Here is a 27,585-nt window from a genome sequence, read left to right as displayed (position 1 = left end):
TGGAGCCCGATCTGCTGGAAACCTCCAGATGAGCCAATACAAGCTCTAATTCCCTTGGGTGTGGCAGAATTCAGAATGATAAAAAAATTGAGATTAATTTTCTAGTCTTCTTTATGATACTAAGCAAAATACTTCAGTATGATTGTGGTTTGTCTAATTATGTGCTCATGCTGTTCTGAACTTTGATTTGCAAAAATGATGAGCAAGTGCTATCAGTAGAAACTAGTCTTTGAGTATTGAAGTGTTTTATAAATGCTTTACTTCCAAGTTAACAGGTCCTTGACATTTCAGTTAGGGACTCATTTAGTAGACACTTTTGAACCTAATCTTTCCAGGACTGCTTATCCATAAGTAAATAAGGTGATACTATGTTCCTTATCTCGCTGAGGGCTGGGGAAGAGTTCTGAGGAACTGTAAAAGTAAACAGTGAACCATTTTTCTGCTGTAGTGGTGAGCACCGTGTAGAGTGTGACAAAGGAATGAACAGTCCAAAGTTGTACTTGAAGAGTCTGGCATACATCGAGTTCCAAGACTGAAATATGGGAATAGACACAATAGTGAAAGTTTTTCAGCTCCTGAGTGTAATCATCAGATGCATTAAAAAGGAATATTTTGTAAAAAGGCATTTTACATAGTAAATGCACGTGGCTATGTAAGACTGTATTGCAATGCACGTAAACAAACAAAAGCAACTCAGTTTGTACAAGGGGTTTAGTTTTGCTTGCTTTCATTTTTGATGCTACATTTAAATTTTGAATGATGCTTTTGTGTGTTTGCAGATTTCAGTTATTTCTGTTGTTTCAGGGTGAGTTTGGAGGAAATTCAGCTCTAATTGTTTCAGCTATGAGAAGGATAAAAATAAATGATGATATTGATATGTGCAGATATAGATGGCCATGGAACATCTGTGTTGAGTAGGGCAGAACTTATATATATTTATATATTGACTTGCATAATTCAGACATAGGACTTTTGGTTTTCTTCTCCTTCCTTTCCTTTAAAAGTCTAGTATGATCAAACTGCTTCAGGAAGAACAAGTCTTGTGAAATATTGAGGAAAGGTATGAATACAGATTGGATGAGATGAAGAAAAGGAAAAAGGAACTAACTGGAATGTTGGGAGAAAAGGAAGTTGTCATTCACAGTAGGCAGCATTCCTGTTTAGTTTTGTTTTCTCACCATTTCCTGAGATCATTTTATTAATTCACATACTCACGTAGTAAATAAAAATCATGCAACTTAGAGTAATAGATCTGTGATTATATGGTTTGGGGAATTTTTGCAATTTTTATCTAGATCTTACTAGTAATTTTGAAGCATTTTATATTAAAATAAGAAGAAATGATAGAATCCTTTGTAGTTTTCAAAGTGGAGCAGCTTTCCAGCGAATAATGCATTACCACAGTGAACCAAATACAGTTTATCAAATCAAATATATGAGGTGCTTTTCTTTTAATCTGACAGCCTTTTGTTCCACTTTTGCTTATTTTTTTAAATTACTTTTTAAGATGTGACATCCCCAGGACAATTCCTGCTTCTCATGCAGGAGCTGCAGGTCTAATACTTTAGTGCTAGATTCATTCCTAGAAAAAAAAATATTTCTGTGTGAAGATCCCTGGATGTAATTATTTGAAAATATACTAAGAATAAAAGGTGAAGATATGGATAATGGAAGAAGGAAGCCATGTGAAGGAGCATTGCTGAGCAACGTGCTGAGCGACGCACATACTCCTTGGAGTCTTGGGCTACGCGACAAAGCTTCATCAGCACAGATAAGATTGTGGGGGTGTTGAAAATTAATAGAGACGTAGCTGGTGTAGCTGGAGTGACAGAATCCCTGTCATGCATGCAGCAAAAAGCCATAGGAGGAAACGGAATTTGTCGGTTCACCTGAGGTTGTTCACAGAGGCATTCTAAGTATTTTAGCAGAAAACCTCCTTCTGTTGCCATACCATCATTTTGAGGACTCTTCCAATACTGGTATCCCTGTAATAGCTAAGGCTGCTTGTGGCAGAAAAACTTGGCATCAAAACTTAAAACCAATGCAATTAATCTTTACTGAAAACTCGTCTTCCTATTCCTTATTTTAAAACAATTAAGTTTATTTTTTTCATCTGTTAATTTAGTCAATGGAGAATAATTTTGCTGCTTCTGACAGCTTGTGACTGACACTTTGTGGGGAGGAAAAAATGATGGTTTTACAGTTAGAGTAAGCGCTTTGCTCTTATATTTTTAAGCATGTTACTTTAAAAGTTTGTGTCATTTAGTTTCCTGTCATTTTGGTTGCTGCTCATGTACACCTGAGAAAAACAGGAGACACTGAGGAAATTTTCCAGTGGAAGCAGAAAAATAAAATGTACTAACTGGGTGGTGATTCTCCCTCACATGACCAGAAGCAAAAAAAAAAAAACCCCAACAAACTGTTTTGCTTTTGGCTGTACTTGCTACTGAACACCCTGTCATAGTGTGTGAGGTGAGTCACGACTTGTTTATTTATAGCCTTGGCCAATCAAAGCCGAATGCTCTGAACTTCATTCAAGACCAGCAGGCACTTAGGATGTCCTGTAAACATTTGCGCTCTGAGCAAGGAGCGCTCTCCTCCACAGCAAACCGGACAGGTGCCTGGGTTTTCGCTTCTAAAACACAAACCAGACGAGAAGATCGGTGCCTGGATTATCTCGATTGGTAGAGAGAGAGAATTCCTTTGTACATCTGAAATGTCAGACAGTGAGGATCCGGGACAAGATGAAAGGTACTGTACGTTGGTTCTCATGGCCTTCTCGTGCCGCACAACACAGACCGAGGGTTCGCGTGGTTGCTCTGTGTGCGCTCCTGAGTTCTCAGCATAAGATCAGTTTTCTCTTAAGTTGTAACAGATCATCTGACCATTGAGGGTTTTGCCTCTAACGCTAAACCTGAGGCTTCTTAGGAGAGAAGTATTAGATCTTAAAGTTTGCATAGAGGTAAAATTGTACAGCTCTTATGTGTTTCTTAAACTAAAGCTGAAGGGAAGAAAATACTGGGTGGTTTCTACCTAGGCACTTTTCCCTGCCATGGGACGACTTACAAGCCTCAAAATGTCAGAGACACAAATAGTTTAGTTGAAGCCACGATCCTGACAGAACCATAACTCATTACTGTGAGATAGGGCACTGTGTCCCTTTGAGGTATGCCTGTCTTTCTGAACTTTTATCTTAATTCGCTTATAAAACCAACAGTCAGGGAAAGAAGAAAGTAGTTGGATCTAAAACTTAATAACAATCTAACAAAAAACTATTTCCTCGATTATGATCCAGCACATTCCTATGAAATAAATGCACTAATTAAATTTATCTAAATAGACACATTTTAAAACAGATATTTTAAAAATAGATATTATTGGTGTTTGGCTATGACAGAGTTTATAATCTAGGTTTCTTAAACTCCACATGGACTTTCCATAGTTGCAATTTTTACTGTCTTGATGTGAATCAAAATGTTGGCTCTAAAATGGTGTTAATGAAATATTTGGCATTGCAAAAAAAAAAAAATAAAAAAAAATTGTCATGTATGTGGAAATAGACTTTTTTTTTTTTTTTTTCAGAAGTTAGTTAACAAAAGGCCAGAATATAGAGGCAAAATTAAGAAATTAAAAGAATCAGAAGTGAGCATTTCATTATGGCTTCAGATTTGATTTCTCCTAGTTAGATTTGAATTTGTGGATGTTTTTCCAGTATGTATGTCAATGTGTTGTTGTAAGATAGATGAAATACAGAAGACATTTTTGGTTGTCTGTTGTAGATCAGTATATTCAGGCATGATCATCTAATTGGAGGAGTGTGGGTGAATGGCTCCTCAGAAGGGATAATTGGGTCTCTGCAAGGGTGGGGTCACCTACGCATTTCCGTTTGCAGGGATCTAAGTTGTGCTCTATATGTGACATAGATTGAAAGTAATTGCACTAGCAGGTAGCATTTTTTTTATTTTCTTCTAAGGAAATGTTGACTCATTACTGATAGCCACCAAAACGTTAATTGCTATTTATTTAAAAATGTTTAGTTGGATCTACTGTTTGTTAAATTGTTTATTTTTCAATACAGGAAACCAGTACGCATGGCACATTAAAAAAGAGGTTTCAGATCATAATCACCTTTTTTTTCTCTTTTCAATCAGTTTTATAATGGATATGCATCATGTCCTTCCTTGAAAATATGTTGTGGTTTGTTTGTTAAATCAAGATGGGAGAAACTTTACCAGCTGAGAAGAAAAATAATAATAATAAAAAAAATCAGAATTCAGATTTGGGAAAAAAAAATGTGTTTACCAAGATGTAAAAAGATGCAACTGGTATACGAAAGATACAAACTTTGTAATATCTAACTTCCTGTGTTCACAGTTCTTTCTCTGTAAAGCTGTGTAACAAGCTTTGGCATTTTAAGTAATATTAGGCCTAAGCCTCTATGATTTTTTTTTAATGAATCAAAGTTGTTTGTTTTGGTTTTTTTAAACAAAAAAGTGGTAACCTGAAAAAGTGTGAAAACAGGGCCTGCTCTCCCCATTTATAATTTCTGAAACTACCCTTAAGTTAATTGGCCCTTACCCTAGTCCCTCATCCTTTTGTGTCTTTGCTGTTGAGCAAAAATGTTTAAGAAAATAGATTAATCAAAAGGCTGTGATATTTTCCTGAATTGATTTGCTTTTTTGTCTTGGTAGTAACAGGATATAACATTCCTACAGAAGTAATAATGAGATTTGGTGGAGGTCGGAATATTTTGGTACAAGTTCAACAAGAGGGAATCGAAGGAAGAGCTGTTGGTAGTGTACTGGAGCAATATGGGAACTGTACTGGAGCAGTTCATTTTAGAGTTGCAGAAGAAGAGATGTAAATCCACAGATAATGGGGTAATTTTGAGGGCATACTGAATCAAGGCTACTGCTTTATCTATTTAAAAAAGGAAGGCAGTGGTATTTTTATAGAAGCTGTAGAATGAGCTTTGTTTGCTGATCAGTTTCAGTGCACTGCACTCCTTGTAGCTCCTTCTCAGATACAAACACTTCTTACCTCTTCTTCCCCCTTGAGTTCATGTCCTACTTCAGAAGATATGTCATGTTGCATCATGAATATATTTCATGAACGTTATAACCTCATAGTTAAAAGATGTGGCATTGGTCAATAGTCTGTTAGTCATATTGTGAATGTAAATATATAATAAGCAGAGGAACATATGCACAAATACTTCTTAGTATATGCTAGTAAAAAAGGTAGGAGTTGTAAAGATTAGGTATCCACTTATATCTTCTGATTTGTTTTGTCATATGATCCCGGGTGGTAGCAGATCAAGAACAGTGAGGAAAGATGTGACCAAAGGTCAAGGATAGAAAACAGTTTGGCATAAGGATAGTATTTTCCCCAATAATTCTTTATTGTCAGGTTCCCTATAGTTTTGATGTAAGATGGTATAATTTATTTAAAAAAAAAAAAAAAAAAAAAGACAACTCATGGGGAATCTAATGATGGTCAAGAATGCATAAAAAGTACTGTGAATAACTGGTCCCGAAGTGGTGGAAGCACCTGGCTGTAGGTGCTTCAGAGAAATAGTTGTGTAACTTCCTCTCTCAAAACAATGTCTGTCTTGTTCTGATTGCTGTCGTTTGCTTGTTATTTAAAAGGATAGTGCACTAAGCTTAGCCAGAAACCTTTTATGACTTGAATAAAAATGGGAGAGAAAGCTGTATTGCTTTGAACCAGTTGGTTTTGAATTACAGTCTCACAGTGTATGACCTTTCTCAGTATATATATTCTAAGTGGAGATGCAGTTCAATGTCAAATCTGCATGTTATTTATTTATTCAAAGCATGTTGATTTGTAATTATATAAGAATATGGGTTTCGTCTGCTAGTATTAGTTAATAAAATGGAAAGTATTTGATTTCCTTTTACGATTGAATTCAGTGCACAAATGTAGGCAAGTGGTTAGCTCATGCCAGGAACTCTCAGTAATGCATTAATGCATCAAAGTAAATGATCACCTGCTCATACAAAATACATTAAAGCCATCTGAAAAGAGAATTCATTCCCACTCAGGAGTTAAAGCTGCCTTGTAGTATTACACAAAAAGTCATTGTCATGTTTTTGCAGGTTAAAAGTGTTCTTTGTCTGGCACTTGAAAATCTAGTTTTCCTTTTTTGGGCAGCTGCTCTGCAACTCAGGGAATGCTCAGTTCATCTTTCCTAGCTGTTTGACTTTGAGAGGCCTTGAACTAGGAGTATCCCAGCTGAAGAATGTGAAGGCTGAAGGAGGAAAATTAGTTGACTTTGCAAAAAGGGTTAAAAGAGATGTCTGCAGGAGAAAAATAAATGTGAAAGGAATGCTTGCAGCAGCTGAGCAGAGCTGTTCAAAGTTCTGCAAACAGAACTTTATGCTCCTGTTAACAGAAACAAGACTTTCTTACTTTTCTGAACAAAAATAGTGCAATGAAAATGTCTCTTTTGCATCATCAGTGCCTATTACAAATGGGAAGCTGGCCTGGAAGATCCCAGCCCTTGTACTGTCTTGGTAAAAAGATAACAGCATGTGGTAATAGCACTGTAGTCTCTGCTAAACAGAAAGCAAGTCTATAATAGTATTTATGTGGCACTGAAACACTCAATTTTCATGCAAAAAGATGTTTTAAAATTCTATACTTATTGATGACGTCATGAGTTTGGACCAACAGCACTTGACTATGGGATCACATTTCATGTTTTGAATGACCTCGAACTGGAGTAGCTGGTGTTCTTCTCAGGAGAGCTGGACAAGAATGGCACAGGTCAAAGGAAGGGTTTCCTGTGACAGCTGAAGAGTTTGCTTAGAAGAGTCTGTCTAGAGGATCTGAACAATGAAATGCCCCAAATTTAGTTGGAATATATTTTGTTTATTTTAGCAGGACATTGAGCAATACCCAACAACATTTAGTACAGTCTTCTGTGTTGAGGAGCTTGTGTGCTGGAATCACCTTCAAAAAAAGTTGGAGTTAACCAGTTTGTATCTGATCAGCTAAGGAAAGACAATACAGTTCCTTATTAAGACGTTGTAAGATGACTGATACTTGAATAGAAGAGATGAACACATCTCCTCCAAAATAAAATCCTGGTAGTAATGGGTCATTTTTATTTTTTAGGTAACGTGTAGAACAAGATGAGTTTCCCTATCCCTTTGCAGAACACTTGACTGTATTTTTATAACAAGAGGATTGCTTTAATTTTCAGAAAAACTTGTTCTTGAGTATTAATATAAGAAAAAAACCACCTACATTTATGAGATTGATATTGTTTAGCAGCACACCACTGGCAAAATGTTCCCATGTCAGTTGAAGAGAAGAAAATACCAGTATGGCTTTAGTTTAACACACTGTGCAAGAAGCATATAGTCAGGTTTGAAATGTTGCTTATATTATGTTTTATTGAAAGTCACGTATCCTGAGCAGTCTGCTGTGCAGTCCATTGCGAAAAACACACCCAGCCTCTTCAAATGCTGATGATTTAAACATATTTCTTGTACAGTAATATTACTGGAAAATATTCTTAGTCAGAAAGTAAAAGGGACATGCATGTTACTGAAAGCTGTGCAATAAGATGTTGTTTCAGCTTTTTACTGCACACCTTCTCCTGAAAAAAAAAACAAACCAGTAACAGCAAATTGGACTGACTCACTGTTAATAAAAAGCATGGAATTGAAATGTCAGGTGAAGATAGATGAGGTCAGAAAGAAAACACTTCAAAAGCTTGAGAAGCTATGTTGCATGGTGTTAACAGAATTCAGTTCTTAGAAATGATGTTTTAACTACAGGAGAGATGATAATTAAAGGAGATTTTTGGATTGGGAAATGGTGTTAGTTATTATTTAAGGTTGATAACTACATTTTCCAGCTTCAATTTACAAACAAAAGTTGTCTAACTTTGTAAGTCTTAGAGATTGCAAGTGTGCCCAAGCCTTGACATTGAAGGGATGTCGAATGTGATCGGTTAGAGGGTGTTTGCCACAGTATTACAGGTTGGTGAAAGCCTGAACCTGTGCGGTGCCTATAGATTAACAATGGGAAATAAACTGCATACGGGTATCTATAAGCTGGAGAGATTTCTATTAGAAAAGCTTTGTAGAGCTTGTAGCAAAACGGTTGTAGATTAAGATTCTTCCTAACGTTTGAGAACGGAGTATATCTGTGGATGCTTCCTGTGTTCCTTGTTCTTTCAGAGATACAGCATCCTGTTGTGGAACTCTTTGAAGCAAGCAGGGTCTTTCATGGTGCCCCAGTGATTCATTTAAATTACAAGTCTTGTTGACTTGGTCATAGCCACATGACACAAATACAATTATTTTAGTATACTTAACGATTACATAGGCTCCAAAAGCGACACAGGTTAAAGCACAGTTCTACATAATCACCTTTTAAATTAGCCATGTAGCTCATTAAGATGCTATGCTGTGAGTTCAGTGGTGCTTGCTGTTCTGTCTTTCCACGTAGTGCACATAACATTCACTAATTCGTTACGCTGTATTACAATAAGGCTAATCAATGTTCATTGTTTTCTACCATGCAGTTCAATAGTACATTTTAGAGGTTTTGCCATTGGTACTTCAATACACTTACCTGTAAAATGTGTTTTTTATGTTATTTTATATTTTGGAGAGAGAGATGGTTATTTTCATTTTAAGTATGTGATCACCTGAAATTTAGATGTAAAATGTTTTCACAGATGTTTTTATCTAAATACTGTTTTATATTCATTATCTCTGTACCCGAATAATTTAGAAGACAATTTTTAAAATATATTTTTGGCATAGGTCTTCAGGTATAAAATGTTTATTTCAAAGAAGGGTAACTTTATCATTATAATCGCTGCCTTCTGCATTGTGGTGATTCCTTTCCTCACAGGAGAGACCTGTGAAAGCTCTTAAAAGGTAAACGTGCTTGATTGGATTTTGCTAACAGTTTATATGCTTGATTTCATTTGGTCAGGCTTCATACTTAACTCCTGGTTGGTTGTGAGGTTTGTCCTTAGATATCTACATCCCTTATAGCTGCCTCATTCTAGAAGCTCTAGGTATTACTTTTTAAAATACTACAAAATAGCCATATTAGCTATATTTTGATTTACATATCTTTGGGAATGTAACTTTCAGCTCTTCCACCTTGACTAATACATTCTAAGTTTCCCTTAGAATTACAGAGCCTTCACAGATTTCAAGCATGTGTGGTTACAGTTGGGAAATGAAGGAGGTTTAGAAGCTCTGTAATTACTAACTCTTTGTTTATGTAGGTGCAGTCCTTCAGATCCACCACGGTGTACTTGGTCACTGCTGCAGTTCTGAGTAGCATATCTGTGTGAAGATACATATAAAACTGTGTACACATAATAAAAAAAAATCGAGCACATCACGAAGAGATCTTTAAACCAGTAACATGATAGCTGCTGACCTTTCTGAGAGAAATGTGATGGGGCTTTGCTTGAACAGATGTCTAGATACCACATGAGAGCATGACACCATCAGTCATTTTTAGAGAATGTAATGCCACTGACTCTTCTGGCCAGAGTCTGTGACTGTGATGGGTTGAAGCATCTGGGGCGGGAGGGTGTTGATTTGTTTTTTTGGTTTTTGTTTGTGTGGTGGTTGGTTTTTTTTCAGCTTCTAAGTAACAGTTTATAAATTTACTCAGTTTTAGAAATGATGCAGTAGGTAGTCAGAAGGATGTGAGTAATAAATTTTCTCTCTGAACACCTTGAATCTTACTGACAGTAGTTTTAGAATAGCAGTGTAGTGCTTTATAGCAAACGCAGTATAAGTGATGAGAGCGTGAAATTTTATTCTTTCTAAATCGTGCACAAAAGCCTTTGAAGGTGTTCAGAAAGAGTTGGCTGCTTATATCACCAAAGGAGCACCTTGACAGAGGTCCCAAAAGCTGTTTTGGCAGGAAGTATAGGGTTCATATTTAAGTCATTTATTAAGGTACTGTAAGTAACTCTGCTAATATTATGCTGAATAGTTTTTTATGTTCTTGATTGACTGATGTCATCTTGATTGACTGATGATATTCATCATCATTTCTACAAGGGCATGACGTAACCTCTCTGTCTTTGCCTAGATACAAAGAAAGACACGTTGTAGTTCCTTTCTTTCTTGCTCCCCCTTCACCGGGATCTCTGTTGCTGCCCACTGGTTCCAACCCTCCGTCTTTTGGTAATGCTGCCGCTCCAGTGGGCTCTGGGGAACAGGGACAGGAGGGACAGATGTTGCCAGGGCTGGCAGTTGTTGGGCAGTGTGAACAAGAAGAGGCAGCATGTGTATCTGATTGTCACACCGAAGATCAGCAAGCAGACTCTCTAGTTACCTAAGATAAGAATAAGACTTCAGAATAGTCTCTGGTATTCCTTGTAAAATGGAAAAGTGTAGTTGTAGTAGACCTGACAAAGGTGTCTCATGATTTCTTGTGGCCTACAAGAAAGTGCCAAGTGTTCTTTTGTGGAGCAAGCTTGATAATGCATTTGCAGTATTTTGAAGGAAACTTCACCTGTACCATCCACTCTTAGTGCTTGGCTATTTCTTTGTCAATGCACCACATGCAGACCATGGGACCAGATCATCTAGCAGTACATTTTATCTGCACTGCAGCTCATACTTTCAACATCTTTTAAACTTGGCCAAGGAAAACATTATTAACAACCAAGAGAAGCAACTCCAGAGAACTTTCCCTGCAATTGTGACATTTTTCTGCATTATATGCATTTTTATTTTAAATTGTTATTATTTAACTCAGTGTACCTTGTTGTATCTCCTCCTCTTTAATCTATATTCTCTTTATATTGGTGATGAGTGAACTATATGAAACTAGTTTGCATTATTGTAGTTTATGCTTTAAACTCCCCCCACACCCCCGTTTTTGCAATTTACTTGAAGTTAGTAAGCCATCTACAATTGTCCTGTTGCCCTGTGTATTTCAAAGCTTTGTTTTGATAGTAGGCATCAGGCCAGTCTGCTTTCTGTCTTTGTGCTTCCACAAAGTTCCACTTTGATTGTCAGAAATTGTACTAAAGGATAGGAGTAACGTCTGTGAAAGGATTTTGTAATTCAGAATACTGTTGTAATAGTAGTGTTCAACACTAGAGTAAACAGGCAGCTCTTAAAATACATATTATTAATGCTACAGAATTGTTTGCAAAAGCTGGAAGCAATGTTTCTTTAAGGAGAGTAGCCTATCCATAAAAATTGCACTTCTGATAAGACAAAACCCTTGTATTCTACTTTTCTCAAGCCGCTAATTATCAGAGAGGATGGAAATTGAAATCACTGTTGTGGATGGGAGGCAGACAAAAAGTTCTGTGTAACGTTGCTAATCCCTCCTGCTGGGTTCCTGCAGGTTTAATGGGTTTTTTTACATTCTCTGTCCATGGCAGATACCTGCATGCAGTGCCATGCGTGCTGGAAAATATGTTGCATTTTCTCTGTCTTACAAAAGTCACCTACTCCAAGACATGAGATTCTCATCCTATTAATTGCAGGTACACTATTTTAAATAGTTTAAGTTTTGGTTTGGTTTTTGTTTTGTTTTTGTTTTTTTTCTCTCAAAGGGAGGGAAAAACCCCTCACCTTTAACTTAAATACTCTAACAAAGTCAGGAATAGGGCAACAGTTTGAGTTTTGAAATTTAATAGTTTTACACCATGGTTGAAATACTAGTTTTTCTTTAAGTCATGTTCTGTGCTCCACTGTGCATACGATAGTTTGAATATGAATCTCCCATGCATGCTATTTATGTTCTCTGTGAAATGGCTCCCAAACCTTGTTCTGATACCGATGTTACTGTGTCACCACCTCGTGGCAAAGTTGCTGTATGGTAGCTAAATACAGGCATAGAGAAAGATGACGTTACTCCATGCATGTGTAAATAGACATTTTTGACCAAAATTATTCCTGGCTTTTTAACAAAAATAAAGCTGCTCAGACCATGTATCTGAAAACAGGAGAAGGTGATTAATCTCCATTATGTTAGGAAAGCGGCTTCCAAGTAATCAATATGTGTGTGGTGCAGCAGAAAAGAAGGTATCTAACATTTCCATGCAGAATAAAAGTGAGTATCATGTATGTGGGAGAAGAATACTTAGATGTAAGTATGTGAAAACTGACAAATGGAAATGTGGGCAGCAGTTAGACCACAAGTGTACAACTCAGCATAGGCCCCAGATCCTCTTACCCTGTGTGTTTAGGAGAAATGAGAGCAAGGATTTATAATTGTAGGAAAAAGTGGCTTTAGACCTTGCTGAATTGGATGTCAGGCATGTTGTCTGGGATTTGGCTGAAATGCTAAAGATTTTAAGGAGAACTGAAGTTAGGTGTTCTTTTTGCTGAGACATTGGATTTGAAATTCAGAGTTCGCTTTCTCCTTTTATCATAGTATGTAAAATAGAAGTGACATATCTTTTGGGTTATACAACTGCAAATTTACAAATACTTTTTTTTAGTTGGAAAATAAAGTGAAATGGACATTTATGTATATAGCTACTTTTCATTTGCCTAGTTTTGTTATTAATCTGTCACTAGAAAACTGAGGTAATAATGTAATCCCAAACTTTTATTTTTATTTGATATTATAATGTAATAAATAATGTGGGCTACATTCTTTTACTTGCTATCATGATTCATGAATCAAAGCCTCTGCCTAATTTAGTCCACTTGACCCTTTTAATAATGTCCCTTCAGTGCTATGTTAGCATATCTTGCACACTGCCATGTGAGAGGTAACTTCTTGCATACTGATACGTGTGAGTATCAGCAAATAGCCCCAGCCCTACAAAGAGAAGCATGTAAAAAACTTAACTTTTTGGGAAAAATCAATACATCTCGTGTAGTCCAGTGCAATTATATGTGTAACTTTCAAGTAAATAATTGCCAGAATTCAAATCCCTTTTCCTTCAGCCATTATCTCCTTGGGCTGTCTTAAGTAAACCAGTTGCTTTTGCTAGAAAGATCTGCAGTACAGTTCTCGGTGCAAGGGGGGTGTGAACATTACTGTACACTTTTGCTTTATAGACTCAAAAAGCCTATTTTGGTAGGGTTAAATTTGCTGTATAGGGAATTTGGTAGGGTTAAATTTGCTGTATCCATGCCTGCTTTGAATAATGTTAGGTGTTAAGCAAATTAAAAAACAGTACTCTTAATTTTTAAAGGATGCACCATTATGTCTGTCGCTTATGGGAACAAAGCTCCAGAGTAACCCCAGAGCCAGGAGTCTTGATAGCCTGTGGTCATCAGGGCTGTTGTACTTGTGCATCAGTATTGCTGATGGTTCACAAAAATACAAACATATGTTGAAAAACTTTAAAGTCTTCATGGCTTTCCTTAGATCAGGAAATGAGAGACATTAACAGTTTCTATCCTAAAACATAATGGTGCTTTATGAGTAAGAATGAACATTAGATCATAGCTAATAATATAAATATAGCAAAGGTAGGTTATGCGTGTCCTCAGTAGAAAAGGTGGACAAAAGCAACCTACTAACCAGCTTTCAACTGAGAAAAGTCTGAATGCTTATGATGGCTTTTATGAGATGTGCCAATAAAAATGACTAAGCAATCTGTTCTTGAACAAGGATAATATTAACGTGGAAGTCTTTAATCACTGCAGGTATTTTTACAAGTGATGATAGATAATTTTTTGTTAGTCTTATGTTCACTACAAAAAAATCAAAATTTCATATCTTGATATTCCTAATATTGAAACAAATGTTAAGGATTTGAGCAACAAATTTATATGGGGTGAATTTTAAACAGCAGAAATCTCATCAGTCACTTACTGATGCTTGCTAAAATTTAAGTTGTCCCAGGGAACTATCAGAGGGCATTTGCATTCTGAATAACTAGAAGAACTGTTTACAGGGCCTTGTGATGTTTTAGTAGCTAAATAGCAGAGTGATTATGTGGAAATATGAGTTGGTAGTTTGTTCTGACAGTCTATGTGTATGTCCTTATTGCTGCACACCAGCGCTTATACATTCATTTTTTTCATAATGTAGGTTTTGATTTTTCCTGTAATTTCATCCACCAGTGGTGAAACTTTCCTATTAATGCAGTGATGCATTAAGCATTTAATGGATTAGGTATCAGAGGAAAACGACTGTGGGATTGTTTATGGCTTACTTGCATTCACTCTGATCAAAAGTGTGTGTACTGAGCAGTGAATTATGTGAAAGATAACTTTGCAGAACTGGTGCAGAATTTACTTCAGATTCTGAATATTTGCACTGTGGTACATGTGTACTTTGTACCAGAAGATTTGACATTGAGTGGCCTGTCTGTGTTTTTCTTTTCTTATGTTGTTTCATAAAACATCTTTGTGGTAGGTACCTTGTCAACTCCAAAGAGATACACGATGCAGTAATTTAAACTAGGTGCTATCTAAGCTGATCAGCCCAAAATTAGATACATATGCTTTCTCATGTTTTTCAGCAAATTATTCAGTACAGTTTCTTTTTATATTAAAAGGACTGAACAGTAATAAGCTAAGCTTCAGGAACACTTCTTTCCATAGGATAGAAAAATAAAAATTCAATAGGGAAACTAATGTAAACATAAAGACTTCAAGAGAATTTTTTTTATTTTCTAAGTTGGATAACATTCTCTTAAAGATCATCATAGTTTGCAGAACAAAATGAAAAGCAGAAAAGAAAAAGCACAAGGGTTATATGCATGAAATTAAATATATTAATATACATGGCCACCTCGTGGCAATGAAAAGTACTGTGGTATATTTTTTCAGAAAAAAATAATACTAAGAAACAAGTTTGGGGTTCACTTGATTAATTTAGATTACAACTGTGCCTTGAACTCAGGTTTTTCTTATGCCAGAATGAATAAGCAGTAATGTCTTCCATAATTGCTTGTATGGACTAAAAATGGCTACTACTGAACAGAATTTATGTGATTAAAAAAGACGGAACTAGTCCAATATAAAATATGTGGAAATGAGCACAGGTATCTGTAGGGTAGCAGCAGCCATTCAGTCACTGGAGGCAATAGCTTTACAGCATGATTGGCTTGGACGTTGATAAGGCTTCAGATATTTTCAACCAGTTTCAACTTTCATATGAGCTATAACCAAAGTTGTTGGGTGTTTTTGTTTGTTTTGCTCAGCTGGGAAGTCATCAATTCCAGGCAAGACTACAGACCCCGAATAAATCAGTGCATTTCAGAAACACTGATGAATTTACTCGTATTTCTTCAAGAAATGTCCCACTTCAAGGAACAAAACCCTGGCAAGGTAAGCACTCCCAAGTAAGATTAACAGTTTGGTGACATAGATTTTTTAAAAAAAAAAAAAAATCCCACTCCTGAAAAATAAAATACATACGATACATTCAGTCTTGAGTTTCTGCTAATTTCTTCCTGTGCAGAACAGAGCTAGGTCGTCAGTGAGCAAAGCTGCTCACAGTAAAGTTTACAGCAGTACAGTCCTGCCCCTTACTGCTGCTGGAACCTCAACAGTTATTCAATGGAAAGGAAATTTAAAACATCACAATTTAATAAAAAGTTGAAAAAGCTGGAAGAGTACACAGTTCCTAAACATACATGGTTTTTTCCAAATAATTTTAATTTTCAGAAATAGCTGCACAAGTATTATGTGATAGAAGAGAATCCTTCCTTTTATATTGTGATAATTTTTCTTCTATACAGATATAGTTCTTTGGTTTTTGGGTTGTTTTTTTTTACTGGAAAGACTGAGCTGGATAACCCAGTTCATGAAGCGGTAAGCAAGAGTAAGGTTTCTTCTTTCCTACTAAGAAGATGATTGTTACGTAGTTCTAGCCAAAACTGAGATGGCTTCCTTTTCCAAAGAAAAATATAAATAATGTAGAGTATATCATGGCAGTAGTAGCTTTCATTTTTATAGTTGTGTTGCTAATTATAAAAATTTAAAAGGAGATTAGAATTTTTTTCCCCTTTTCTGATCTCAGTTAACTTTGCCACAAAATATTCCATGGAAACAGGCTCTTCAGAATTAGCAAATTGGAAGTGTGTAATACCACACTCAAATATTAGACTGAAAATACGTATGAGCAACAGGATTAAATAAATTTCAAAGATATATAAATTGTACAAAAAGAAATTACATGTTTAGGGTAATAAATTTATATTTAAGAGAAATAGATGTATATTAAGGTAAGGAAATGCAGTATCAGTACACACGGTCCCTCAATTTTGTCATGTAGTAACATGACACAGTAACTGTATGTTAAAGATACATGTAAACTTGATTTAGAAAAGCTAATTTTGACAGCATATTTTCCTTTCTGTTTCCTGATCTCATTCTCTGAGCCATGTCTCTATTTTACTGTTATAATTATAAGCAAATTAGGCACTGATTTCTTTGAATTAACCTTTTTATTGGAATTCAACTCCAAAAGCAAATGGATTCTTCCTGTAAACTTTCAACAGGTCAGTTCTATACCCAGCATTGTGCAGTTGGGAACAGTGATGACATTGTCTCAGTCACAGCAGAGGCTGAACCTCAGGTTTCATATTGACAAGTCAGCTCAGTGTGTTGTTACAGGGATGCTAGAGTAGCCAGCAAGCATCAAGAGGGTGCTTGCCAGCATAGGAGAGAAAACAGTTTCACGAAGCAACACGGGAGAAAACTGTACTCACTGGGAGGACTTTCTCTTTTGTAAGCCTACAGCAAATATGCATTGTAATACTTCAGTTAGTGATATGGGGTCGTTTTCTGCATATCAACTGTTTAGCCTTTTTTGTGTAATGAAGGTGAAGTAATTTGTAGTAATTTTAGCACTGTTAAACCTTTACAGTAAATTAATAAAAATAGGATATTTTTATAATAGAAGAGGGGGTACGTTCTAATAAGCTAAAATGAACTGTTTTATGCTTATTTGCACAAGAAATGTTAAACTATTTAATAAGTTTTTAAAAAATCCCTTCCATTTTCCACTGCATTCTAGATTTAATTTAGCATGCAACATTTTTCTTTTGCAAAATGATCTAAATATTTAAACAGTGGGTGTGTTAATGGCCAATTTTAATGTTTTTTGCCAGTTTTGCCTACTAGTCTGCAGTGTATGTACATTTTTCACTGTCTTGGGAAGTTACATTCCTGGAGTTGTCCTCTCCTATGTCCTGCGTAAGTATAGTCTCTTTTTCAGTCATAATTTATATATGTGGTTTGCTCGTTATTTGATCTTTGTATGGAGAGTCCTTTATTTTTATATATATTTTTAAATATATACACACACATATATATATGTAGGTTCTGAAAAGTGCTTTTTGTCATATGGAAGTCAGCTTACAGGTTTATCAGCTTGTTGATTCTGGCACAGTGTTTCTCAGGTAGGGATATGAAAATCAAACGAAATCAAGACAACAATAAATGTTACAGTCATCATAAATTACACCTTACTGGAAGTAAAAAGGTGTCAGTTGGTATGAATACAATGGTGTTTTCTGCAGTGAGTAGGAATGGCTCCTAGAAACTGGATTTGACATTAGCAGTTTGTCTGACATGGGCATTTCACAGTGCTCTTTCATGTAAAACTAACTGCATTATATAACATTAGTAGTTATCTAACACAAGTGGATTGTTTAATCTTTATTGAGAAATTTCTTATAAAGCAGTATTTCAATACAATTTTTCTCTGTCTTCATTTTTATCACAGTATTGTGTGCCTTTTTATGTCCCTTCCTTAAGTGCAATGAATTTGGACAGAAAGTGTGCAACAAAATTAAGAGTGTTCTGATGAAACTAGATTTTGGAATAGTGGAATATATCAACCAGAAGAAAAAAGAAAGATCTGGTGAGTAATCAAGTATAGTCCCAAGTAATGTATTTCTGTATGCAGAGAAAATCCTATTCACCTTGCAGACAGTTTGGTTTGTCCTGTGAAGACAATCGTAAAGTTATTTCTTGTTTTGAACCTGGCTACCACTCTTAGCTTTTTAAGGAGTGATAATGTGTGTCAGATGTCTAGGTATGGTAAAAAAAATATTTAATAGAAGGAAACGTGGCAAGATTGATGGTCCTCTTCATACTTGGATTAGAGGTACTTGTAGTTTTTCAGAAAAAAACTACTGGCTGTAAAGTATGCAATGCTTATCTCTGTTTAGATAAGGCAAACTTAGCCAGGAGAGAGACTCACTCAAGAACACAAAATGAGTACGGAACAGAATTTTCAGTAAGAAACTGAATTCTGTTCCAGTATCTAAATTTGCTGTGTTTTCACTCCCCAAAACAACAAGAATTTGTTTTCTTCCCCAAATACTCAATAAGTATTTAATAATTGCAGTAAGGTAGTAGCTACAAATCAGTCAAAGTTTTTAGTTAGAAAGGGGAGAAATCAGTTTAAAACAAAATCTCACCTATCTCACCTGAAATCTTTATAACACTGGAAACTTTTATATTTTAAGTAATGAAGCTATTTCAAGAAAAACAGTTATATGAACAATGTTATCTTTAGTTTACTTTTTGTGTGTGCTACATTTTTGGTAATTAAACCTTTATGGTGTAGTCATATTACTTGCAGGTAGCCTACCCTATTTAGTTGTTGTTACATCAGTAGATTTCATATCTGCTTTAAAACATGCATTTCTTGTAACCGTTCATCATACAACGTGCTGTTTCTAGATACAATGGGATGAACCGTCTGCCTTTTCCCCTTCTCTTACATATATTGCAGTAGGTGCTGGAAATAAGGAATACTGCACTGAAAATTTTCTTCCTATTTTATACAACCTTTTTCTATGTGTAAGGGAAACTGGCAGAGAGATCAGACTATTTCATAAATTTCATAAGCCAGCACAGGAAAAATGTTTGAGGTTAGATTCATTCTTTCCTGCCTCTCACCCTCTGGTTTAATTTGACCCAGAGAAGTTCCCTACCTTGCTTCACCACTTAAGTTCACCACAGGGTTTCACAAACCCTTGTATTGGCACGAGAGAGAAAATGGCAAAAGTAGGCAACCAAGAATAATATGACTGGGTTTTTCAGCTAATGTTGGTTTATAATATTCATGAGACTATTCTCAGATGGAGAGAAGAGAAGAGGCGAAATTTGTGTCTCCGCTCATCTTTTAGGAGCAGCGTTCTACCAGACTTCAGAGGATGCTTTGTGTGTGTTATTTGCATAAAAATGTTGTGAATGCAGGGGAACTGGGTGTAAAGAAGAAGAAAGGTTTTGTGAATGAAGATTACACACAATTATCCAGAAAATTGCGTGTTCTGATGTGAAAGTAATGTGCTGGGATAACTACACTGCCTGTTTTAACAGTACGTTACAACTGTGCGTTGTACCAGCAGCACAGTTTAAAAGATAGATGCATATTGCCAGGGAACATTATATTATGGTGAGCAACAGAGACTTCTGAAACTAATAAATGTGTTGGAATATATTTCAGAGCAACAGTTTGTCTCCCAGTTTGGCTGCTGCACGATATATTTTGATAAATACATAGCCCCTCAATCAGCCTTTTTCCCCTCACTGTGGTGGCATATTACATAGATGATGCGCTGTGTCAAGAGGTGAAAGTTAACTGTGCTGCACAGGCTGTGTGACAAAGAACGCACATGGACCCTGGAAGTCCATTGTCATGAGTAGGATAAAAGATTTTTTTTTTTCTTTCAGAAACAGCAAAACTAAAACCCACAGAAGATGACAGTGAATTAGACATATCAGCCCTGTGTCCTAAGGTGACTTATTTTCAGTCAGCCCTATCTTGCTTTTAAAATCTATATAGATAATGGAGAGTATCTACACTACTGTCTCAGTTTTCTGTGGAAGACTTTAACCTCCCCAGGAGGCCGTGTTCCTGAGCTAAGCAGTATGCTATAGAAGTGATTCATGGTCTCCATCTTTAGGCTTATACTAATTAACTTACTGCATTTGTGACTTCTGACCTTCAAGGTAATGGTTTCTTTGCCCTACTGAACTAAGAATGTGTTTATTTGGTATTGGCTGTGGAATGATTAAACTAGAATTTAATACAAAGGCAGCTGGTTTTATTTACAACATTGAAATTGCAGATGATTTTTATCAAATTAAAATATAAAAGGGAAACGTTCAAAGAAAACCTCTGTAATTTGTCAGATACTTGGGTAGTCACTTGTCTGATCATTTTCAATGACAGTGTAAATCAGTGTATTATCTATAAATATCTTTCTAGATATGTATGAGAACACTCTAGTATCTCCTTTTTCTTTTAACATTCTAAATAACTGTAGGGCAAAGGATTTTCCATTATAATCAGAACACTGGTTGATATTAAAAAAAAAAAAAAAGATATTTATATGAATTCTTATCCAATAGTGTACAAAGCCTGACTTTGACAGTGATCACTTTGAAGGTGTCTATATATTCTGAAAAATAAATAAATCTATATCCCATGGGATAAAAATTTATAGCTGATGTAATTGAATATTGTGGGATAAATTTGTAAAGGATAATTATTTTTTTATTTAACTAATTTTTATTGCCTTATAGATACTGAGGTTTTTTATACATTTATGCATTTTTACAGTTTTTGCATTTCTTTATGGTTATGTGTATTTTGTGTTTGCAGGCTCATTCTGCTTTTATTACTTTCAGAATGAATAATTGGAATTTTCTATTCTTTAGTATAATACAGCTTTGACTTATTAAGAAGAGGGATGCTTCACTTCTAAGTATTTTATACTCCTATTTTCATATTTCTACAATTAGAGCTTAAGTAGGGGATGATTTATATTGCTGTCACATGCCAGAGACTTCTTTTTCAGTATCTAAGCATTGGCTTCCTGTAATGTGAGTGTTTTGAGTATAAAAATGCCATGTATGGGACTTCTTTATGCGTAGGTCAGTCCTGCAGTTGTTGCCAAAGAGCTGTCGGTGTCCGACACAGATGTATCGGAAGTATCTTGGACCGATAATGGGACCTTTAATTTATCCGAGGGGTATTCTCCACAGACAGACACATCTGATGGTATGTATTGGCTTCATCTATTTCATCGATGAATTGCAGTCATGTAAGTTACCTGAAAACAATTAGAGAATTTGAGGACATAATTTTTGTTTGTTTGTTTTTTCCCCCTCTACAATGAATTTAAAATTAATCCCAGTGTTTATATAATTTTGGATACATCTCGTGTAAGAGCTGCTCACATCTTAAAAATAACAAAGCACATCTGTAAGAATCTAAATAAATAAATAGTGGCAAGTAAAACCAACACATTCAGTATATGCTGGACTTAACTCTCTCTTCCGCCAAACCTTTTAAAGCTAGTAAATCTTTTGTCTCTGGTTCTGTGAGTAACTATATGAATAAAAGCTGAGGAAGAAAAAGTAAACACTTCTTACTTTTTACAGATGAAGTTTTCAGTTAGTACTTTGCCTGAATAAAGGTTAAGGGCATCAGTAGTTTGATGTGATTTTGTCAGTGGATTTGTTGCTCTGCTTGTCTTGTGTTTCTTCTTTTCTAGGAAGATGTTCACTGAAAATGGCAAGTAGGGTGATATTACTTACCATCATTATAAAGGCCAGATTAATAATTCAAATTATTTTGTTAATATTTCAAGTTATAAATAGGCAGCGTTGTATGGTCACAGAATCTTAAGTTGGAATGAGCCTTTGTCATTCATCTTGCCTGACCTCTTATTCAAAGCAGGTTCAACTCAAATCAAGTTGGTCAGGGCTGTGAGCAGTTGAATTTTGAGCATCGCTAATGGTAGAGATTCAGCAACATCCCTGGACAGCCTTTTTCAATATTTGATCACCTTCATGGTGAAAAAGTTTTTTCTTATAGCAAGTTTCCCATACTCAAGGTTGTGTCATTTTACTCTCATCCTTCCACTATGCACCTTTCAGTCAGGCCCCATCTTCTCTGTACCTTCCCATTAGGTAGTCAAAGGCAACTATGTGATCCCCACTTTGCCGCCTTCTCTTGAGGCCGAACAAAGCCCATTGTCTCAGCATCTCCTTGTGTCCTGTTCTCCAGCCCCCTAATAATCTCACTCCAGTCTTTCATTGTCTTTCTTGTACTGGAGAGGTCAGAACTGGACAAAGTACTACAATGTGTGCTCTCAGGTGCAAAATAAAGGGAAAAGACCCCTTCTATTGACTTTCTGACTTTGTTTTTGCTAGCGTAGCTCAGTATGTGGTTGGCCTTCCTTGCTGCAAGGGCGTACCACTGACTTGTTGTCCACAGGTCTTTTTGTGAAAGCTGCTTTCTGCCTCGTTGCCTCCAGCCTGTGCTGCTGCACAGGTTATTCCATTCCAGATGCAGGACTTCATATTTGCTTTTGTTGAATTTTATTATCTTTCTTTTCAGCCTGTTCATTTCTCCAGCCTGTTGAGGTCCTTCTGAGGGCCCTGCCCTCCAGAATGTCAAATACACGTGCCCCACAGCTTTTCCTTTCTGCCCTGCTGAGAATGCACTGCATCCCATCATGAAAGTCATTAATAAAAACATTGAACAGTGTTGGCTTCAGTACCCTTGAGAGGTGCCACTAATTACTGGGCTCCAGTTGGATCTTGTATCACTGGTAACAGCCCTTTGAGCCTGGCAGTTCAGCCAGTTTTCCACCCACCTTACAGTTCACTTATCCACTTCACTCACCAATTTGGCCATAAGGATAATGTGGGAAACTAAGTTAAAGGCCTTGCTAAGTGAAAAATAAACAACACCCACTCTTCTTCCCTATGGAGCATTTCAGCAAATGGGACATACACACAAGTGCAAGACCAGATGGGATGCATCCAAGGACTGGGCTCATCTCCTGTCAAAGCTCTGTGCGTTTGAGCCATCACTCTGCATACCGCACAGCCCTTCCTCCTCACCTTTCCAGCCTGCTTTTCTCTAAAGAAAATGGAGAGAATGACATATGAAACATTTTTAGGATTCATTTCCTTAGCCCTTATGAATGTTCATACTGCTTGTTTTCATAGAAAGTAAGTTCAAACTGATTATTTTTTTGCCTTCTCTTTCAAATACTAGATCAAAGTATTCCCTTATGCTCATTTAGGCCTCTTCCACAGGCCATGTACAGTACAGTATGTTGTACACATTTCTAATAACAAATACTGTGCCATTAATGCAGCCATTAAAATCTCATATTTTATTTGTAAACATTCTGCTTTTTATGCTCTTGAAAATGTGAAACAATCCTCGTCATCTGTAGAGTTTCCATTTTCTGTTTCTTATTTAATGCAAGCATTGGCCAAGAAAGGAAAAAGTTATAAATTAGGTCTTCACATTGGTTTGATGTCTTTACTTAAACACACAAACATTCTGTTTTTCAGTCTTCAAGTGTATTAAAAGCTTGTAACACATTTGTACATGCTTATGTATTTGTAATTCACATACATTATGAAGAAAAAGAGTTGAGAGACCTGTTGTCATGTTATAAATTTTAGGACTTTCTGTGGTTGGTATATTTTGAAGTAGCTGTGCTGAAGATTTGCATGGGTTGTTTCGTGTACAGCTTAATGCCATTTTAAAAAGTTATTTTCCTCAAATAACTTTCTGAGTTAGGTTGATACCAGGTGATTTGGGGTACTAGATTCACAACCTCAAAGCCATTTTATTTTAGATGTCATACAAAGCTCCTCTGCATTGAGACTACAGAATATTACTAGACTGTGGATTAGTAAATGTATTAGAAGGAACACTTAACTAATTGCATTTTTACATTTGGCAGCTTTTTTTGTGAAGCCTTTCGTGTTTGCTAACACTGTTTCCTTCTGTTAATGCTGTAACAGATTTTGACCGACCTAGTGATCATGAAGAAGCTTTCGCTAGAGATCTTTCAGAATTTCCTTCTTTAGAAAATGGTGCCGGAACAAACGATGACGATGACTCGAGCATCGGTCTGCCCATCCAGCAAAAACAAAGAAAAGAACAAACATATTTCAAGGTGGATCATGCTTCCAGACAGAGTCAAGAGAGGCCATCCACTGCAGGGCTCTCCTTGCCTTTGACCAGTGACCAAACCTTTAATTTGATGAGTGGAATTGCTGGGGACGTCATCGCAGCTGCGGTGTCTGCTGCCATCAAAGACCAGTTGCAGTCCACACAGCAAGCCCCCTCACAGGCAGTGCCCAGTTTGAGCGAGGAGACAGACACAGAGGAAGCTGATGATTTTGAACTGCTTGACCAGTCTGAGCTTGAACAGATTGAGAAAGAATTGGGACTTTCACAAGGCCAAGAAGCAGAATCCCAGGAAAAGAAAAAATCTTCAGGCTTCCTTTCAAATCTGCTTGGGAGTCATTAACCTGGAAATTGCAGCTGGTAACATAGCAGAAATTAAACATAAAACACACAAAAAAATCAAATGCAAAAAAAAAAAAAAAAAGGAAAATTCTGAGCTGTCAGCTTTAACTATCCCTTTAGATGTGTTGTAATAATTTCCCTTATGCAGAGTGAATTAACTGGATAAATAGCAGCTGATACTGATAGTTTAATGTTTCTGATAGTTATACCTCAGTGTAATAGCATGGAAATGAATTATCTATCCACTGTTTGGTTGGAGATGAGTGTTGGTGCTCAGTCATTCAAAAGAGTTGGGGGAGAGGTTTTTTTTTCTTTGTGGCAATCATGTATTTTGGGGTCCTGAGCCAAATTTTCAGCACTGTCAGTTTATTTCCTCTTGGTTGCCAACCATGTAGTACAATTAATGATTCACACAGCGAGGGTAAGTTAACAGAGGATTGCAATGAGATTAACTAAATCTCACCTCCTTCAATCATCCGAAAAAGTATGAATCCCTGCAGTTAACATTATGTATAGTGCATCTACTATATATGAAACACATTAACCAGCACAACTCTAGTTTAAGTATGTGTGCAGCACTATCAAAGAACTTGATTTCCTATTTAAAACCCTTGATTTGTTTTGGATATGGTGACGCATTTCCAAGTTTTTGCTGTTTTAGGCTTGTAGAGTTGTGAAGTGGCAATGCCATTCAACTGGCCACCTGCTGTGTTCCTTGATAGAGTCTGGTCCTTGGCAGTATTGCCCATGTAAAGTCAGCCAACACAATTTTATATTTAAGAGTTAATATCATGTAAACTGAACAACCTTTTTGGGAGCAGGTGAGGGTAGTTATCATTTGAAATAGAGGTTAGAGTTAAAAAAAATAAATAAATAAAGGGCTTTTTTAGGTGCCACTTCCTTAATTAAAGATTCTGTGGGGTTTGATTTTTTTTTCCCCCCCCAGGATAGCTGTCATCACTTGCAACAAAAGTTGTGTTGCAAGCTGAATCTTTTAAAATACTTATAAGTGTTTAGTGAGGTCGTTTGCTATAGAAGACACTCACAGTTTTCTTGTTGGTATGTAATTTGAAAAAAAAAAAAAAAAAAAAAAGAACTTGTTTAAATCATTTGCCAGTTTAAACTCCATACATGCTCAGTGAGTGGCATGGAATCTTAAGCAGGTAACTTATTTAACTTTTTGTGGGGCTTTTTTGTTCACCTGTGATAAAATTGAATTGTAATACCAAGCAATAGTAATCAAAGAAATAGAAAGAAATAAAGCTAGTTTTTTTTTAATGTGATGTAAACCGTTAGCAAAGTTGAGGGACCATGTCAGCTGCTACTACTGCACAAGTGATTTTCCATTTGCTGGCATTTGAAGAGGTGAATACTGTCATCTAGGACCCTCAAAAAGTACAGCAACAGATTATAAAAATCTTCCACTAACATGTATGTGTAGGTAAACCTGTGTTTAAAGTTAACTCCACTTTAATTTGTTTTTCTTTCTGAGGTTAAAAAATAGGCAGATGGCCAAAACGAGTGTAGCAAAAGGAAAAATGCTGAGAATTTTTGACACTAACTTTATCATTGCTTGTGCTTTTGTGTCAGTAATGCATATTGACCGTGTTTGCTGTCCTTTACCAGTTAAAAAGTGAGCCTGTGCCTTCATTATCAAAATCATTACGAAGTAAGTGGATGCTGGATATAGATCCCACAAGGTGCAGCTTTATGAGCTCTTAACATTAAAAGCAAGTTTCTGGAAATGATTAAAAAAACATGGCCACATCACTTCCAGAGTGTTGGTTGTTAAGTTTCCTTTTTAGCTTCCTCCAGCTTGTCCTTCCCATTTGAAAAAATAAAAGAAGCTTTTGCCAGGAACTCAGTCAGTTCAAAGGCCATTTAAATTTCTCAGATGAGTTAAAAGCCTTGTTTCCTTACTGCATGTTTAGGACAATCTATAGTTAGGAGAGTCCAACTTCCAAGTTGCTGACGAAACTTTGTAGGACACCCAGAGAACTGTGTGCCGCTTTGTGCAGGAGCAGCGGTGCCGGGAGGGGCAGTGGAGGCAGGGAGGCAGTGGGCTACAGGACAGGGAGAGGCAGGAGCCGTCCTGCAGAGGCTTTTCTGGGGCGGTGGGTGGGACGGGCGAGCTGGCTGTCAGCGGTGGCATTGGAACAGCGTGCACTTTATTGTTGTTCTGTGAAGAGTACTCGTGGTTATAAAAGTCCGTAACGCAGGGGTGCTCTTCCAGAGTCATAGACTAGCTCAAGGAGGAAAAGCAGTTGGAGGAGTTGCTCAGACTTTTTGTAAATGTTCCATTTTCTGGTTTCAAGGTAGAAAAATAGATTTTCTCGATTTATTCTTTTTTTTTTTTTTTCCCAGAAAGAAAAACAAAGCAAAACTTGAACAAGCAAATCATTAAAGTTTAGGGCCATAATGGCTTATTTGAGTAGAATTTCATTTTTCTGTTCTTATGGTAGTTGATTATATTTGAAGCCCCTAAATACTGTGTAATGGGAAAGCAGTAATTCTGTAACATTTAATCTTCCTCCAAGGCGGGAGAAAGATGCTTAGTTTTCCACAGGAAATTCCCTCTTTCCTCCCAAAGAACTGCACAGAAGAAACACTTTGCTTGGACACGTTACATTCCACGGCCAGCAGTTTGACAGCAAAACACAAAGAAAATGTTCCTCTCCTTTGCGAGATCCCTTCCACACTGCTTTCCCTTGGAAATCCCTCAGGAAACCTGCATTTTGCTGTGTTCTGCAGCAGCCACAACACAGAGGTTACTTAAAAATTCCCATCGCAGTGGCCCACAGCGTCTTTCGAATCGAGCGTGGCTCGTCACCTTCCCCTGAGTGAGGCGGGCGGGAAGAGGGGCCAGCGCGAATGCGGTGGTGCGAGATCCCTTCCACACTGCTTTCCCTTGGAAATCCCTCAGGAAACCTGCATTTTGCTGTGTTCTGCAGCAGCCACAACACAGAGGTTACTTAAAAATTCCCATCGCAGTGGCCCACAGCGTCTTTCGAATCGAGCGTGGCTCGTCACCTTCCCCTGAGTGAGGCGGGCGGGAAGAGGGGCCAGCGCGAATGCGGTGGCGGGCGGCTGCCAGACGTGCCAGACGTGCCGGGAGGAAAGCAAGCGGTGCGGTGCGGTGCGGTGCGGTGGGGTTTGCGGTGCGAGGGCGGGATCAGAGCGTGGCCGTGTCAGCGAGTGCCCGTGGGGTGACACAGGGCGTGACCGTGCCGTGGGATCGGCTCTGCCCGCGCTACCCGGTGGTAACTGGAGGGTGCTCGGTGTGTGTGTGTGTGTCAAAGCGCTCGGCCCCTCCCGCCCCTCTCCGTGCGGCGC

At 37.1% G+C, this 27,585-nt stretch overlaps 1 protein-coding gene across 1 annotated transcript; it reads left to right on the top strand.

Annotated features, from left to right (window-relative positions):
• Positions 1–2,571: 2,571 nt before the first annotated feature.
• Positions 2,572–24,278, top strand: RETREG1 (reticulophagy regulator 1). The gene is made up of 7 exons (XM_010164067.1): positions 2,572–2,751; positions 15,143–15,269; positions 17,057–17,141; positions 17,674–17,811; positions 19,635–19,699; positions 20,841–20,967; positions 23,742–24,278. Exons 1-7 carry the CDS (start codon positions 2,717–2,719, stop codon positions 24,251–24,253), a joined length of 1,089 nt encoding a protein of 362 aa, XP_010162369.1. The 5' UTR covers positions 2,572–2,716; the 3' UTR covers positions 24,254–24,278.
• Positions 24,279–27,585: the final 3,307 nt, after the last annotated feature.

The sequence above is a fragment of the Antrostomus carolinensis genome, unplaced genomic scaffold (genome assembly GCF_000700745.2).
Source record: "Antrostomus carolinensis isolate BGI_N321 unplaced genomic scaffold, ASM70074v2 scaffold18103, whole genome shotgun sequence".
Classification (NCBI taxonomy): Eukaryota; Metazoa; Chordata; class Aves; order Caprimulgiformes; family Caprimulgidae; genus Antrostomus; species Antrostomus carolinensis.
Note: the sequence above shows the minus strand (reverse complement) of the source record. Positions and strands in the feature narration are given on the sequence as shown.